The 18,224-nt window shown below is 41.2% G+C and overlaps 1 protein-coding gene across 1 annotated transcript in view; it reads right to left on the bottom strand.

The window, feature by feature from the left end:
• Positions 1-17,941, bottom strand: part of sesn4 (sestrin 4) — an 18,295-nt gene extending 354 nt beyond the window's left edge. The window contains exons 1-9 of the mRNA XM_086023937.1: positions 17,706-17,941; positions 8,616-8,813; positions 5,896-6,078; positions 4,786-5,034; positions 4,178-4,292; positions 2,905-3,029; positions 2,644-2,810; positions 2,409-2,553; positions 1-1,992 (exon numbers count right to left, since the gene is read on the bottom strand). The exon at positions 1-1,992 is cut by the window's left edge and continues 354 nt beyond it. Of these exons, the coding sequence (XP_085880063.1) occupies positions 1,903-1,992; positions 2,409-2,553; positions 2,644-2,810; positions 2,905-3,029; positions 4,178-4,292; positions 4,786-5,034; positions 5,896-6,078; positions 8,616-8,813; positions 17,706-17,771 (1,338 nt within the window). The 5' untranslated portion in view covers positions 17,772-17,941 and the 3' untranslated portion in view covers positions 1-1,902. The remainder of the gene's footprint in view (positions 1,993-2,408; positions 2,554-2,643; positions 2,811-2,904; positions 3,030-4,177; positions 4,293-4,785; positions 5,035-5,895; positions 6,079-8,615; positions 8,814-17,705) is intronic.
• Between the last annotated feature and the right edge of the window lie 283 nt (positions 17,942-18,224).

The raw sequence follows: 18,224 nt of genomic DNA, 5'->3' as shown, positions 1-18,224 counted from the left end.
TGTGTGTGTGTGTACCACAAAGCGCTCACGAACAAGCTTACTCTTGACTTTTTTTTGTTTGTTTTTCAGTCAGTCACAATGCACTTTTCAGCAGGTCTTCCATTTTAAAAAAAAATCATCTGACGCACGGGAAGAAAAAAAATTCCACATCACGTCTCTGCTTTCCACTTGCTTCCTCGCATTATAAATATATATAAAGTTTTTTTTTTTTTTTTTAAAGTGCTTATTTAAAAAGAAACTAAGGTTGTTGGGTTGTACAAACAGCTCAGGAGATCCAAAAGGGTCCTTCAAACAACACTGAATGAGGATTGTCCTTGGAGAACATTCAACTTGTCCACATTGGGCAAAAACTACACAACTAGTAATACATTATACGTACTACGCACAAAAAGTTGGGGATATTGGGCTGAACTTCAGGATGAGCCTAAAATGCTTGAGAACCTTTTGCGTGAATTTACTTTGACCTTCTAGAAACTTTCGAATGCACAACTGTTCGATGTATTTGTTTGACGGTTGAACAGGTGAACACACAACAAATATTTGATCCAGAACATCTGTCACTCCTCCAGTCTGTGTCGATGGCGGAATATAAAAAAAAAAAAATTGAAAAAAAAAAAAAAGTACGCAGGAGATGGGGGGGGGGGCTACAGTGAATAAGTGGGGGTTTCTGAAAAAATATAAAGGATATTTTCCCAAAATTCATTCACAAATAACTGACTCGCAATATTACGGAGCCCCTAAAGTGACATGGAAGGAAGTAAAAAAAACAAAAAAAAACGTTGTGTTCCCTCGCAAAACCTTTGCGTTCCCTCGCAAAAAATGCGAGATAACGTGAAGTGTTTTGAGAGGGAAAGCATTTTGTTTTAAATGCGTGTTTATGTACTTCTGGCTCAGTTTGACAGCTAGCCTAGCATAGTGTAGCCTCTAATGCGCGGCTGTTTGAGAGACGACAGTTCGACGGAGACGGCAAGAATAACGGAGGAGGATTTGGAACGCTCCTTGCGGTCAAGAGATGTCCTCTTTTGCTTAGCACTCGCTTTGGAAACCGTTCTTAATATGGAAAACTGATTGTATATCTTTGTATTTCAAGTAAATTTCAAAGCAATTCAATTAAACTCGCCCACAGCTGAAAACGCTCCCTTTGTTGCTTTTGTTTACCCGGAAAATGACCCGGAAGTAGATAAGCACGCATTAAAAAAAAACAAAAAACGTTCACTTGCAGAAAAAAATCTTTGCATTATCTTGCAGTCTTTGCGAGGGAACGCAGTTTTTTTTTGTACTTCCATGTTACCTTAGGGGCTCCGTATAATATAACTGCCATGCGAAAAAAGAAAATTACCTATTTCCCCCCGCCCCCCCAAAAATTGCAAATAAGGTTGATAAGGGGGAAAATAAGCAGGGGATTATGCAACTACGGGGGATGAATCCCCCCAATAAATCTTGAATAATTAACAAACATTGTAATGTGCCATGTAAAAAGTTTAGAGATCCTTTTTGGGGGCAGGGTAGCAGGATAAGCGCTTCAGAAAATGAACGGGTAGAAAAAAAATGAATAAGTAAAAAGATAAATAAATGTGCAAATAATTGCTGCGTATTCAGGAGTTTCCAGAAGATCAAATGAAGCTGACCTGTAAAAGTTGTCGTGCATTTTCATCCTGAAATGTCACCCAAAAGCGAAATACTTTTTGTGAATGTTGTCTGAAGTCTTGTTGGGATTGCACATGAGGGGGATGAGAGGGCACGCGGCACATCTGAAAAAAGGAGCATGGTGCGCTCTTCCTAATATGGCCGTCAACTCGTCACGCCGTCGGTGGCCGTCTTGCTCGCTTGCTTTGTGCTTGGCTGGCGTACCTCAGTGGAGGAGGAAGAAAACAAAATGAAGCGTGCGCTTGCGGGAGGCGCTCAGGCGATCATGTACTGAGTGATGGCTCTCAGGGCGTAGAGGAGCTCCGCTTGCAGGCGTGCCTCCATGATAAGTAAATTCACGTGGATCTGGCAGGAAGGAAAACCAGGTAATTGGTAAAAATGACAATGTGGCACATTTTCCATGGAAAACATACGGAGAGATTATAGCAAGGTTACAATAATTGGGCATCTTTCAGTTAAGAGTTTTATTTCATTTATTTATGTTTTTATTTTGTTAGTTTGAATTAGTTTTCGTTTTTTCAGAACTGCTTTGTCTTAGTCGAAACGTCGTAATACGAGGACTGCCTCTATGTCAAATTCCTTCGATTGTGATTTGGAAAATGTAGATTTGGGAGAAAAGTGTGGGATTTGGAAAAATCTTTGAAATTATGGAAGTTGTAGAAGGATTTTGGTCCTTCTACTCTAAATAACTTTGCAAACAATTTTATACACTTTGAAACTAAACGTCCACTTTTGAAAGGCTGAATGGGAGCGTGACTCACCCACTCGGACGTTTTAAGAGGAGCCCAGCCCAGGGGACATGCTGAACTTTTGCTGGGGTCGGGGAAACACGCAACAGCCTTGATGTACATCTTCAAATCTCGCTCGAGGAGCCGGTCCACTTCCCCGTAGTCGTAATCGTCGTACCTGCCGGCAGGCACAAACCGTCTTTGAATCCCGCTCACCGTTTCCACGGCGACAACCAACGAAGGTTTGCGCGTGAGGATGAAGGCTGACCGAATTCCCAAGATGCAGTGGATGTAGTTCCAGATGGCCCTCTTCAGCTCGGGGCCGTGCGGCGACGACACGGCGGTGACGCTTCGAAAGCGCTCGTCCAGAAGGTGGCCGATGTCCGAGTACAAACGGTTGGCCAGCGAGAAGCCGTGGTCCTCCCATGAGTAGTCCTGACGACACACAAAAACAATCACTACTTCAATCCGTCTGAATTGCGAAGCTTCAGTTGCCATGGTTACGGCCTTCCACTCAGGTCGACCTCACCTGAACTCGAAATACTTGGAAGTGGTCCTCGTCCCTGCGGCCGAATTCCTGGTAATCAAAATCGGGGTCTGTGACGAAGCGAGACGGGTCGGCCAAGTACATTATCTCGTCTTCTTCTTCAACATCTGAATTAAAAAAAAAAAAAGCACAGTAAAGCCCCCTCCATCACGGGTTCGGGGTTTGCGATCCTGCTATTTTGCAGATTTTTTTTTTTTTTTTGTTTGACACTTTTATAATTTCATTTTGTTCTGCCAGCAGTTTGTTTTGGGCGTAACTCCACTGTTTGCCTCTAGATGGCGGCACATTATTGTTTACAATGTGTACATTTGAAAGAAGAAGAATGAAAACAGGAGGTAGGCCTATTTCAAGCCGAGTTTTTGCGAAAGATTATTCAACGATAACTCCTCCTGCTTTGTACGCCTACAGAATTTGGGAATGTGCATCTTTGGGCATAATTATTGATTCTCTATAGGTTTATAATTAGCATAACAGCAATGCTAATTTTCTTAGTCTATGGCCTTTTTTCAATTATATGTCAGCTTTAAGCTAACACACGTTCATTAATGTATGATTCGGCTGAACATTTTGGTGCAATATTTAAAGATGCACTCCACAGGATTTTGCCCCAAAACTTGACTCACAAAATGACTCACACATCTTATTAATAGCAGATTAACACTTTAGCTGTTCACACTGGGTATTCTTGCTAGCCTCTAGAAAATAATTTTCAGACTGGAATCAGGTACGAATTTCCCCCACTCTTACTCTCTCTTATTCTCTTCTATGTGATGTCATGTGCATTCTCGTCATTGTCTCACAGGGTCGCGGGTAGAAATTTGAGCGGTGGAGGGTATTGAGATCAGACTTGGGCTTCAAACGCGATGCACAAATGGCTTTCTTTCTACTCCAAAGGTAAGAAGTGATGATATTGTCATTTAGAACGTGCATCGTGCAGGCAAAAAAAAAAGGAGTGCGCAATTCTATTTTTCGGCCACAGGTGTCAGCAGCGATTAGAAACTCAAAATCCTACCGAGTGCGGCTTTAATTCTCTTTTGTTTTATGCGTCTGGAGTACAGCAAACTTCAGCTGGTAGTGACAACCAAACAGCTCCAAGCTCAAGTTGAAATGTGTTGAAAGCATGTGGGCGGGTCAAACTATCCATTTATTTATTTATTTATTTATTTATTTATTTATTAAGAAGGCCAATCAGTTAAGCTGTTGAGCAAAGACTGAAGGCACATGTCTGGTGAATGAGAGCTGTTGTGTAGTATACCGGCTTGCTGGAGCGTCTGGGCGTGCAGAAGGCGCTCTTCTCGCTTGTCTCGCTCCTCCTGGGCTCTGTGGAACCTCTCCTTCAGACACAACACGTCGCTACTCGAGTCCACAGACTGACATAAAAAAAAAAAACACAAGAAAAAAACGACACGAGGACAAGGTGAACGGTGATTGACTGACGAGCTGTAAAAACAAAAAAATGCTACCAAATATCATTTGCTAATTGAAAGTAAATTCATGTTCACTGCTCGGATTTACGGGTTCATCTCAACAGATTAGAATACAGCCAAAAAGTTTTGTAAATTCAGTAGAGCAATTCATAAAGTAAAAATCATATTAATTATATTTTTTAGGCTACACAGAGAGCAAAATGTTATGCATTGTTTTAATATTCTGTATTATACAAAACAATGAAAGCCACAATTTTGTGCCACCTTGTGGCATCTGTAGGCAATTACATCAAGTACTTGTGGACTTCTGCGATTTGTAGCAGGGCTTTGTTGACTGCAAATGACCTTTTTCCACGTTGAGACGCACCTCAGTAGTGTATTGCAACGAGCTGCGACAACAAAACCCATGCATTTTTTGTCTTTTTTTTTTTTTTACCCATCTTCGCGTCATTTGGTCGGTGGCGTTGTCAAGGAACTGAGGCCCGTTGGGGTTGCCGTTAGCGGCGTCAAAGGCGCAGAAGGTGGGCGGAGTGCCGTTGGGAGACTTGCTCGGGGGAGGCGGGTGGCCCGAGTCTGTGTTGGAGCCGAACACGAAGCTGCACAGCGAGTGGCAGTGGGCCAGAATCACCACGGCCTGAACCAGCTCGGCCAGAGACCAGCACGGCTCACCGCACTTCAGCAACGTCTGTGGGAACACAAGTCGGACCTGATGGTTAGCGGCCAGATAACGGATGCACATGTACCGATAATCAGATAAATTGGAGCGTTTTCCAGTAAAAAAATCCACCTGTTGCTGAGCTAATACTTTCATAATTATTGCTAAATATATTACTATTACATTTCTTATTATTATGATTATTATAAAAAATAGGGCAGGCAATTAATTCACTAATTAACATTTGTCCCAAAATATGTGAAAAAATAAAATAAAACAAAATAAAATAAAAATAAATAAAATAAAAATCAAATAACCAACCATTACTGGAGCAAATACAATGCACGTCTTCCAGTTGCCTATACAGTGCCGTCTTGAAATAAAAGTGCCTTGACTTATATGAGTTTTTTGAAATGTGAAAATTGTCCAAAGTGGCGTGGACAATTTTTTGGGAGACATTAGTGCTTTTCAGACCCCCGCCGCTAGATGACAACCTTCAAAAAAAATCCAGCCACATCCATTGAATATGGTTTTCTTGCAGTGGATGGACAATACAGTAGGTGGTGCTAATGTGCCATTAAGCTGTTTTGCCAATTGATACTCAGAAGAAGACCCAGGAAGGACAATACATTAACTACTGTGTACTGTCAAATTTGTGCTCAAATCGTCGAGGTTTGCGGCTTATGTGGAGAGCAAATGTTGTGACTTTATGATTTGATACAGTACAGTACTTTTGAGATGACTTTTTTCTTGATGAAAAAAGCAAACCCCAAACATTTGGGACTTGAGATTCAAAATAAATCCATTAAAAGAGGATAGCTGAAAAATCGGCAACAGCAATAATGAAGCGAACCTTGCATTAAGGTGAACATGTTATTGTTTTTTCCCTACCTTGATGTGCGAGCAGGCGGCAAGCCAGGGCTGGTGAGCCAGCACCTTGTTGATGTGGTCGAGCAGGCGCAGACGCGAGGGCGCCGCCTCCAAGCCCTGCAGCCACAGGGGGTCACCGCCCAGCCTCAGGAACTGGGCCGAGTGCAGGTAGACCAGATAATTGCAGTGGTGGCGCGCTGCCGCCTAAGAAAAGCAACAAGAGCTCAAATGTGTTGCTTTGGTTGTGCATCAGTTTTTGAGAATTTGTTGGAAGAGTCACTCATAAACCCAACTCCAATCAAACATTTGGACTAGATGACAATTAATCAATCAATGAATCGATTATAAAATTACTCGGACAAGGGTCAAACCGATTATCTTTGTGATTAATTTTTCTTTTTCTAAATAAGACAGCTGCACTTCTTTTACAAAAATAATCAACATTTTTGCCTGTTTTGTGACGTTACAATGTCCTGATTTTGGCTAATGGAAGGGTAAGCATTTTTTTCAATCTTCATCGTTAATAAATTGAAAAAATAATCAATAGTTTGAATACTAAAATAATAGTAGTTATAGCAGTTGTAGCCCTTGTACCGAAAAATATGAAAGGACAGTTGCCTATTTATGAGGGGGAAAAAAGAAACAAATCAATATTTTTGCAAGAAAATAAATTGTGATGGTATGAGAATAAAGTTGTACTGTTTCAGGAAGAAAATGTTATCTAAGTAATCTTTATTAGAACAAAGGCATATTTTGTCTGGGTAAAAATGATCAACTTAACGAGAATGCAGTCGTATTTCCCCCTGAAATTAAGTCATGATTTGATACTAAAGTCAAAGTTTAACAAAGGAACAATACAAGTTATTCTTGTGTATTTCTTTTTTGCTTTGGCGAAAACTGCGAAACAGGCGTTGTATAGTGGCAGTCAACTCAACTAACATGAAAAGCAGCCATTTGGCAGTTTGTGAGGTCTTTATGAAAAAAAAGGTTTCAAGCTGTTTTTTTTGCCAATGCTAGTTAACATTTAACTGTCAAACTAAAAAAAAAAAAAAAAAAAAAGGATTACACGTTGCGTATTTAAAACAACCACACAGTTTAGTTAAGTCCATTTAGCTCAATGCTAGCAAACAAGGCAAAACGCAGGCTCATGGTTAGCATGTGTGTTGTGGTGCTTTAACGGATACTTAAACACATGTAGACCGGCAACATAGGCTAGCTTCACACCGCAGGCAAATACGACCCAGATCGGATTGTTCTGCCCATATGCGACCTGTATCTGATTTTTTTTTATGACAGTCCTAATGGCTCAATTCCGATTTTTTCAAATGCGACCTGGGTTGCTTTCATATGTGGTCCTAGATCGGATACGTATCCGATCTTTTCCAAATGCGTTCGCGGTCTCAACGGCCAGGTCGCATAAATCCTTACATCGACGTCATCCGGAGCCCAAAATGTGCTCCGCGCAGCCAGAGGGAAACTGCTGGCAGCAGGGGATCGAATGTGCAAAGTTGTTTTGAGTAACACTATTCACTTTATGTCATGTCATGTCATCTTCCAAACCGCTTATCCTGAACAGGGTTGCGGGGAATTGCCGGAGCCTATCCCAGCTGACAATGGGCGAAAGGCAGACTACACCCCGAACTGGTCGCCAGCCAGTCGCAGGGCGCACACAGACACCGTCATTGAGCGGGAATCGATCCCACGGTGCCCGCACACAACTCAGACGTGTGTACCACTACACTATCAGTGACCATTATTCACTTTATATTTTACTTTAATTTAATCCACCATGAAACATGAAGCATAAAGTGGACATTTATGGCGATCGTAGTAATTCGGCCACGGCTCAGATGGATTCATTTTTTACGCACAGTTAAGACGTGACGTCATCGTTAGTGTTGTCTCCATGAAATGAGATATTAAAGCCTCTCCTCATAATTTCCTCCAAATACTGTAGTTATTTCTACCTGCTACCTAATCGCTTGACTGTATAAATGCCCCGACACGCTGTACCACATTTACTTCCGCAAACACAAAGTGTTGTGACGTCGTCTCTTCTTCTGCACATGCGGGCCAGTTTGACGACGCATGAATTCATACAGCAGACAAGATCGAGGTCGCATTTATAATGTAATATGAACGCTTACATAAAAAAAAATCAGATTTTTTCAAAAAATCCGAATTGAGCATTAACACCTGTGGTGTGAACCTTTATAGTCACTGGCAAATATTCTTCCCTGTAAAGAACTAATAATAGTGTGGCTTACTGAGGAGTGACCAGCTCTGTATATCCGTGTGCCTGTATTATACTGCCCCCGGGTGGCCGAGGTGCGCACACCAGAAAGAGTAGCAGAAAAAAAAAGGTTAAGCTCTTTGTTGTATTTAACGACGTCTTTACTGTACGTTTTTATGAAGTCCAATATTATAGAGTGCTATTTTAAAACATCACAAAATTAGTTGGTTTTTTTTTAGGGGGGGGGCTGGAACTGATTAATGGCATTTCCATTCGATGTTTTGATTCACGAGCATGGTCAGGGAACGAATTAAACTTGCTTCTCAGTGCAACCCTGTATCATGATGATAAAGTCAAGGTTTAACAAAGGAAAACAGGCATATTTTAACAAGTGGACTTCACATACAACTTGATTCTCGTAATATTCCATCTTTTACTCTGGAAAATCCACGCCATTAATTCTCAAAGGAAAATAGGCCAAAACAGGAAAAAACGTCCATTGACGCACCATGATGGCGATGTAATGGCGGCAGGGCAGCGGCAGGGGCCCATCCATGTGCAGGATGTAGTGCTGCGCTCGCAGGAAGCTCTCCAAGTACTGCGGGTGCGAGGCCATCTGTTGCGACACGGCGTCCACACTGCCGCGGCCCGGCGCCGTCTTCATCAGCACCAGCGACGCGCGCTCCTTCTCCTTGCTCACCATCGCCTGAACAAACAATCACAGAGGAGCAAAAGTACTCAATAATCTGAACACAAGTACACATAGGATTCCGAATTACCCAAATATATTAAAACGCGCTAGAAGTTTGTTTTATTTTTTTGAAAGAAACACGCTAGCTTAGCACGTTGATTATCTAATGTGCGGTATACCAGCGACGTCTAGTGACAGGGAGAATAATAAAAAATGGGACCCGGGTATCCATCTGTTGCCAAATAAACAATGGCATTGTGTTTAATGAAAGAGATTTCACAAGGACTCAATACATTCATAACTAATTTGAGGCGAGCTCGTCCTTTTACTTTACTAGTTGCATCTTGTGTTTGCCGAGAGAAACCAGTGTGAATGCCACAAAGTGTTTTGAGTGGCAGTCACTTAAATATGTGTGTGTGTGCATACATCGCCACTCCTCATGTCCACACACTTGGCAGAGGTGTCACGGACTGTGCACTCTTTCATTTTACAGCTTGCGAGATCGTTGCTTGGACTCTATTTATGTCAAGAGGTGAAGCCTATTGAGGAAATCTCACTTGGAGATATGCTGTGGCTGGCGTGGACTTTGCCAGAGCGAACGACTATTCAAGTGAATGTGTGTTTGTCCGTAATAAATTCAAGCCTCGTTAATTGATTACGGGCGTATGTGAAGATCCGTGACATAGTAAGCAGGCATTACAAATTGCTTGTAGACATTTTAGTATGACTTCAGTCATTACGACAACATTTTTTTTTTTTTTTAACAGACAACGTGAATGTGGATTTCTTATTGGCCGATGATGGCCATTTGGTCAATATAATATAGCCACCAGTGCTTCCGTTCAACTATAAAGTTGTGCCGCATTCGCGCGTGGCCACACTGTGCCCATGGCCAGTGAGTTGTTGTGTTACCTCGGCCAGCCCACTGCCTTTTTTTTAAAAAAACAATTTTCAATTTTGAACACCAAATTACTTTACACCCACCCTGTAAAGAGGCAAAACATTTTTTCCGGGTTTTAACCCCACCCACATGCTTTAAACACATTTAGCCTGATTAAAACACACCAAACTTATTAAAAGTCTTCTTAAAGTATTCCTAAGCGCCCGTTTTAACTCTCTTGCTGTCAAGAAATGGGAGACTGCAGTATGACATAACTCTGAGGAAACAAAAAGACTGTCGCTCACGGAGTTCTCCAAATAAGAGGCGCAATATGCTGGCTTCAAGCCGTTTATTCCTCACTCCTGGTTGAAGTTGATTGTAAAAGCAGCACACAAAACAAAACAAAAAACATTGTATATTCAAACACCCAACCACATATATTTCATCCAACCACAGTCCACTATCTTAATTCTACTATAACGAGAAATGCCATGGACTGGCTAACGGAAGTTAGCATTGACGTAATTCCAAACCTTCAAACAAAAAGTGGTGCACAAGTCTACATCGCGATTTGCCTGTATACTGTAACAACTCTACAACAAATTTGTAGTATAGAGCGGGCAGCGCTAAAAAGTAACTGATATAACCGGCGTTAACTGCAGCAGGATGAATGTTTTTTCATCCTCTTATGTAATGGGGGGGGGGGTGTGATTTTTTTTTTTTTGTGCTGAGTTTGTTGGGCAATGTGTTTTGCCATCACGACTGTCTCGGTGGGGAAACGATGAGGAAATTACTGATGTCATTTCGCAAATAAAGTGCGTCTGAGGGGAAGAAGAGCCACAGCTGACTCTGGCAAAAGTCTCCTCCTATGTGATAGCGAAACTGCAAGCCGCCTTTCATGTGAATCATTTCCTTTGTGCAGATTAACCATTACTTGTGATGAATATACTTTGAATCCCTGCTAGAACACAGATTTTTAAAATGATGTTTTTTAATGTGTTTTACAGTATTAGGGCTGCTCGATTATGAAAAAAATATCAAGGTTATTTTGGTAATAATTGACATAACTATTATTCAAATGATCATTCATTTTTGGGTACAAGACAAGAAAATGTTTAAAGTGGAGGTCAAGCCAAACATATTTTTTTCAAGAATATGTTCCCAGCAGGACCACTAGTTGAAACACGGCTTTCTGATTAATATTGCGTTTGTGGAATATGAATTAAGCAGCAAAATCCACCCCTTTTTAGCCTTCTCAGGGGGCGGCCATTTTGTCACTTCTGTTGGCTGAAAATGACAACCCAACTACTCAGAGCTTATGTAACGACCAATCACGGCTAATCTTGTTTCTGAAGCTGAGCCGTGATTGGTCGTTACCTGAGCCCTGAGCAGTTGTGACGTAATTTTCAGTCGACAGAAGTGACAAAATGGCCTCCCCCAGAGATGGCTAAAAACGGGTGGATTAACTCTTATTCCACAAACCCAATATTTATCATAATGCCTTGTTTCAACTAATGGGCATACATAAAACATATTTTGGAAAAAAATATGTTTGGGTTGACATCCTGTTTAAATGTAAAAAAAAAAAAAAAAATATATATATATATATATAAAGACAAAGAAATGTAAGTAAATTCCTTTTGGATTAAAAAAAATTGTAAAATTAGTTATTATAAAATTTAAAAAAGGTGCAAATGTGTAAGTTCAAGTATGATTTCCTTGTGTAAACAAATATAGTGCATTGGATATAAATGAATAATTTTCTATGATTATGAACATTTTGTAATCGTGGAGTGTAATAATCGTAATTGTAACTGAATTCCGATTAATGGCACAGCCCTATACAGTATACACAAAAGTTTGAATTTAATGTTGCAGGACTTCAGTGTAGTACCACATTGTGCCACAACATGCCAGGCAGCACTGAGCAATACAGAAGGAGATGCAGCGTGCAATTAAAGAAACACTGCGTCATGTCAGTTTTTATTGATTATGGCGGTGCCATGTGGACAGAAGCGGTAATGTTTTGACAAAAATCAACCACATTTCCCATGTGTGCCAGGGCGTAGTCATGTCATGTCATGTCATCTTCCAAACCGCTTATCCTATATAGGGTCGCGGGGAGTTGCTGGAGCCTATCCCAGCCGTCAATGGGCGAAGGCAGACTACACCCCGAACTGGTCGCCAGCCAGTCGCAGGGCACACCAGGGCGTAGTAGTGTCGTGAAATCCTGAGCCGTCCTTATAGCGAAAGGAGGAAGTGAGTATGCCGTAAAGCAATTCAGGACATTTGTATTTTTTTGTGTGCCTCAAAGTTGCTTTGTACCAGTAAAAACGATACAGACCCCCTGAAGGCAAGAAGTCCCATTCAACTACTGTACTTGTAAGTCAACGTTTCAAAGAGTTGTGAAAATGTTTTATTACGGTCGATTTTGTTGCCCAGTGCTGCTTTAACTCTTTGAGTACCGTTGATGTGATACATCATCAACGGGAATCGTACCGAGGAGCACCAGTGACGGAAATTGACGTCAAACATTTTTTATGGGAATGGGTGGAGAAAAGTCTTGGCCAACTCTGGTTTGATAACGCCGGGAAAGCTGAGGAAAAAAAGCAGTAACTACGGCCAGCCGATGGCAGTATCGGGTCTCTTTTGGATGAGATCACCGTGTATCAAAACAATGTGGATCCTTGTGAACATGGCGGATCTGTGGAAATTCGACCCGACCGTTACAAGCAGCTTATGACTGATCAAAATATTTGTCACGGTAAATCTCCTACAAAGAGTGTCACAAGAGAGAGGAAAGATGATGGAGATTATTTAAATTTAGAAGTAGAAGCGATAATGTACACCTACACACATGTACATTGCACGCACACAGTACTACTACTACGACTACTACTAAAAATAGCATGCAAAAAGTTTTGTGTGTCAAATGTAAAATTGTTACCCTGGTGATTCATTGTTAAATAATTTTGCCATCAAAAGCACATTTTGATTTTTGTTATTTTATAGAAGGACTGTTCAGACGCTTGAGGCGTCTTAAGCAAAAATAAAAAGCATAAAAGTCACGGTTGTACATAAAACATCATTTCACAAAAAGCTTGTTTTCTGCGTTTTTCGGTCCAAAATATGCAATTTGGGTATAACCAACCCATGTTCTATTACTGATTACTAAAATTACTGATAAAATTTTTTTTTGTGAGGAGCAAATGTTAATACGGTGTATTCTTTTTTTTAACAGTACAATAGTGTATGATTTAAATGTTCCAAATGAAAAAAAAAAAGTTTTATTTGTCAGTTTTACTGTAAACTTCCACTTGAAACAGCTTGAAGCAAGCACTCTGTGCTTCTTATTTGGACAACTGTGCGAGTGTGTCTTCTTTTCATCTCTTGGTGATGTATCCTGTTTCTTGAGAACAGCTAAGCACCGAGAATACTTACAATAAAAGTGTTTTCATAAACTTCCAACACATTTGAGACATATGAGAGGGTAAAATTATGTTTTTGTTTTTTTTTTGGTTTTTATATGGTCTCCCCATATCGCAGACTTTTTTTTTTTTGTCCAGACAGACACACAAAGACGCTGCTCCATAGATATTGGCTGACAACAAACAAGTAAAGATGCCGACAGCAGCACTACTGAGAAGGACAGACAAACACACCTTATTGTGCATGAAGTAAAAAAAAAAAAGAAGGAAAAAAAACACCCGCATGAAAAGGAGCGAGGAAAAAAACGTTGCGTGTGGGCGGATAGCGCGAAAAGGAATAAATCATCATTTAGGAGACGATGGGAGCTATTACAAAGCACATTTTTGTTCTGTGCAGTAAACAGTGAGATGGAGGAGGGCATGACCGTCAAGGCTTTTGTGCACGCAAATGCGACAGCAACTGCAGTACACACAAAGACCATAACCACAGCACAACTAAGGCTACAACAATTAATTTTCATAATTGATTAAGTTGTTAATAATCTTTTTGATGCATGCCGTGAATTTAATAGTGCACTAGTATGCCAAAAGCGCCACACACAGCGCCATAAAATTATGTAATAATTCCCAATCTGATAGAGCTTTACGGTGAAAAATAATTAGCCAAAAAAAAAAAAAAGATCAAGGCCATCACTTAACAGTCAAAACCAAAGAAAGAGCAGCGAGGTTGTTTTGTTTATTGATCAGGGAGCTTCTTCCTGCTGCCAGGCGGGAAGACGTGCAAAAAACCCCAACGGGAGTCAAAGTCAAAGGAGACAAAGGCGATGGGTATGGCGGATGCGATGAACACACAAAGAAAGCAAACAAAATGGCTTCTCGGGGCGTACATGTGACATCTTGAGTCATGTGTGTTTTTGTGGGTCACAGATACAGGAGCAGGACATTCAATCCGCATGCCAATTGTGTCCAAATCATGCGGTGGGCCGGGCATGATTTCATCCGGAAACACATGGGCTGCTTTTGGCTGTGCAACCTGAAATGAGATCGGCGGCAGCGCAAAACCAGCCAAAGAGACCGCAGGACGGCAACAAGGAGGAGGAAAAGAAGTAGGAGGAGGAGAAGTAGAAGAAGGAAGAAAGGGGGAAGAAGATGGAAGGAAGAAGAAGCAAGAGAAGGCAAAACTGTGCTGCAGGGTGAAGAAAAAAACCACAACTTTCAAGCATAGCTTGAAGCCTGTAAACATGAATTTCATTCATTTAAAGGGGAATTCAACACGAAATTGTTCTTTTCAATAATATGTTCTATGCACCTCCAATAGTCTAAACACGGCATTCTGCTAAAAGCGGAAGTCAACCCAAACATATTTTTTTCAGGAATGTGTTCCCAGCAGACCCACTAGTTGAAACACGGCATTCTGATTAATTTTGCATTTGTGGAATATAAATTAAGCAGAAAAATGGCACCTCTGGGGCGGCCATTTTGTCTTCTGTCGCCTGAAAATGACATCACAACTGCTCACAACGACACGGCTGACCTGGTTTCTGAATCTGAGCCGTGATTGGTTGTTGTGAGCAGTTGTGATGTCATTTTCAGTCGACAGAAGACAAAATGGCCACCCCCAGAGATGGCTAATAATGAGTGGATTAACACTTATTCCACAAATTTACCAGAATGCCCTGTTTCAGACATAGAACATATTCTTAAAAAAAAAATTGCGTTGACTTCCGCTTTAATGTCGAATTTGTGGAATATGAGTTCATCAGCAAAATCCACCTGTTTTTAGCAATCTCGGGGGGGGGGGCATTTTGTCACTAGCCATTAAGTGAAAATGACAAAGTTGCTCAGGGCTCAGGTAACAACCAATCATAGCTCAGCTTCAGAAAACAGGTGAACTGTGATTGGTTGTTTCCTGAGCAACAATAGTAACACTACCAGACCCAAACATTAGGCAAGTGTCACACTAGTAGCCTTTTTCCTTTCCATTAAGGCATTTGAGCATTTATTCTCTTTCCTTGATAGCCATTTGTCCTCAACTACTACTAGTCATTAAATTCTGGCATACTAGTAGGACAACTCCATTTTACTAGTGAAGTGAGGCAAAACTTCACTAGTTGACAACTGCATTTTAATGGTACTACTAGTTAGTTAATGTTCTAATTGTCATGCACTCATAGCCTTTTCATCAAGTATATTAAAATACTTTCTAATTTTCTATCCTTGATAGCTATTTTATGGTCCAGATACTAGTCTGCTCTTCATCCTCACTCTCAAGAGGGCATCATCAAATTCTTCGAGTTAACATCTAGCACTCACGACTAGTAAGTCAACTTAGGCATACTAGTAACACAACTACATATTACTAATTAAGCTAAACTGTGCAATCGCTGACAAGTGAATGCCACAAGTACGACTAGCGACATAAAATTCTTCTAGTTATCATGTATGTTTCAAGAATAGTACTATTAGCAGACAAATGTCAACAATAGCACAGTTTTGCCCATTTGTCCTGCTGGTGTGCAGAAATGTCATACATTAGTGGAATCTGTTTTTATTACTAAGACTCAGTCATTCTACTAGTGTGCTGAATTGTTTTACTCGTGAGGACAAGGAGTACTAGTAGATGGACCTTCAGCTGGATATCAAGGATATTCAATTTATGGAAAGCTGTCTGAGCATCTACCGCATATCCTTACTAGTGTCAGCATTAAATTCAACTAGTTAACATCTAGCACTTCACTCGTGGCAGGTCGGTGTCACCTGGTGCATATTTGCCTCACTAGTGACATGCAGAGCTGGGCATTCAGTCTATGCGAAGGACTGGTCGGTGAAATGTGGGTAATACGCTTCGGCTTAGGGTCCATGGATGCGGGCTCAGCCCAAGTGTGGAACAAGGGCGCAAAGGGGGCGGGACGACAGAGAACTTCGCAGAATTGGGACACACTACACACTTCCCCTCGACGGGATGCTCAAATGACGGGCACAAGAGTACAAGTGTGGGTATTAAGATTGGGCCTGGGTCATTATTTCTTTTCAAATATCGTCCAGCGGGGAAGGAGCTAGTGAAAGTTTAGTTGGACTCGCCGGGCGGACTGGCCTATAGACGGGTACCATCCCCCCCCGGAAAAAAAGGATAATGACGGATGACGGAAGGGTACCCACGATGCAGACGGATGACGAATAATGGACACTCAATTTTCAGTAAAATATCCATCTCTGACATGAAGTTGTCATACTAATGCGCTAAATTATTCTTAATAGTGAAGTCAAAGAGCATACTGGTACATGAAACTTCAGCTGGATATCAAGGATTTGGAATATATGCTTGAGCATTTATTCCATATCCTTGAAAAGGAGGCTACTAGTAATAATACAATTAAACCATTCTAGTAATTAGTAGGCCAAAGTTACACTTAGTAGTGACAAAAGAAACATTTCTAGCAACGAGAACTTGCGCTGAATTACCCTATGTATCAATGACATTGAATGAATATTCAAGTGCTTCCCATATTAAAAAGGGAGCTGTGGGGAGGAGCAAGAACAAAAAAACTCTGTTCTGTAGGGTGAACAAAAAAACCCCGAAACACTTGCAAGCAAATGAGCGATTGAACCTTGTAAACATGAATTTCACTCACTTAAAAAAAAGGTGTATTTAGCATTAATTTAGATTCGCCTTCTGTGCTTGAAAAATGTTGAAATTTGATGGCAACGAGTGTCCTTTCTCCAGCAAATCCTTCACTGCTCTCACATTCCTCCTGCCTGTTTTGCTCCATTTCATCTGCAGCAAAAATATGTCTCTCCTCTTTTTTTGGACTACTTGAGACAGCGCCCCCTTGTCGGTTGCAAAGCGAAAAGCAGCACAGGAGAAAAACAAGTTTGATTGGCAGTCCTTGTTGAGCTGCAAAAACATCACGTTGTAAAAAAAAAGGGCGCAGGGCAACAATCGATTCGGATTAAAATGCTAATTTGTCGTCATTTGGCGGAGGCTGCTAGCCTGCCACTGCATTGCATGTCTTCACTTGACACTTTTCTACCCAAATCTTCTCGGGCTACGTCATCCCCACCTCCAGTGAAGCTTGTATTTCATCCATTTCAACACACAATCCAACTCAGGGGTGCCTTTCGGGACCTCTTGCCACACACGTCATGATTTGTCAACTAACTATAGTAATAAATCAAATTTAAACGAAGTGTATACAATTAAGTCACATAAACGCGACATGTATTAATAAAAGTGACGAGAAAGTGGCTTTATACTGTAAAGGAACCACTCGCAAAGTTGTTTGATGGCTTTTCAAATACTCAAAAACTATATGGCTTGATATGTAAAAATAATTCCTCGCCGATTAAAAAAAAAGTTATTAGGGTAATGAGATTCTCTCTCTCTCTTTGACTCTGTATGTTACGGCAAAGTTACCAGGCCAAAATTGACGAAAATGATTTGACAAAATTTCGGGTAAATAGACGAGGGTGCAATAAAATGGAATTCAATGAAATACAATATGTAAGTGGGTGGTTTTGAAGCCCGTGAGCAAAATGAATGGAGTCCCGTTATGGTGTTTAGCCGTTAAGTGCTCCCGTAACTTAGCCGCCTTCGCCTACCTGTTTCTGGACTCTCTGGCACTGGCTTCTGAGCGGATACTCCATTTTATTCGTGCAGATGATCATTTTACAGCCCAGTGTGCAAATTACATGGACGCGGTTATGTCTTGTGGGTCCCACGCCGGGTGCTGCTTGTAACAAAAGGCGGAGCAGGAGGGCCGGAGGAGCGGAGAACCGCGGGCCGTGTACGGCGTTCTACTGCCCCGGCAGACTGGTGACGAGCGAGCTCGGCAAACGCTGCCAACGTGAGAACTGACAACTACGGTAGAAGAACAGCCAATCACAATGAAGGAGAGGCGGGCAAGCTGGCGCTTCCTACTACAACTGGCCAATCACAATGAAGGAGGAGCGGTCGAGGTTTGCGTTTTAGATTATGGCTTGTTTTTATCTTCAGTAATGTTACTTAGTTTTCTATCCTGTGTGTCTTAAATGAATTGTCAACACTGTTTTTAAATGATGTGCAGTAGAAATAAATATAGAACTTATCAGAATAGCAAATTACAGCGAAGAAGAGGCGGA

The sequence above is a fragment of the Filicampus tigris genome, chromosome 2 (assembly GCF_054856515.1).
Source record: "Filicampus tigris isolate MCC_2025a chromosome 2, RoL_Ftig_1.0, whole genome shotgun sequence".
Lineage (NCBI taxonomy): Eukaryota > Metazoa > Chordata > Actinopteri > Syngnathiformes > Syngnathidae > Filicampus > Filicampus tigris.
This window is presented reverse-complemented; position numbering and strand designations above follow the sequence as displayed.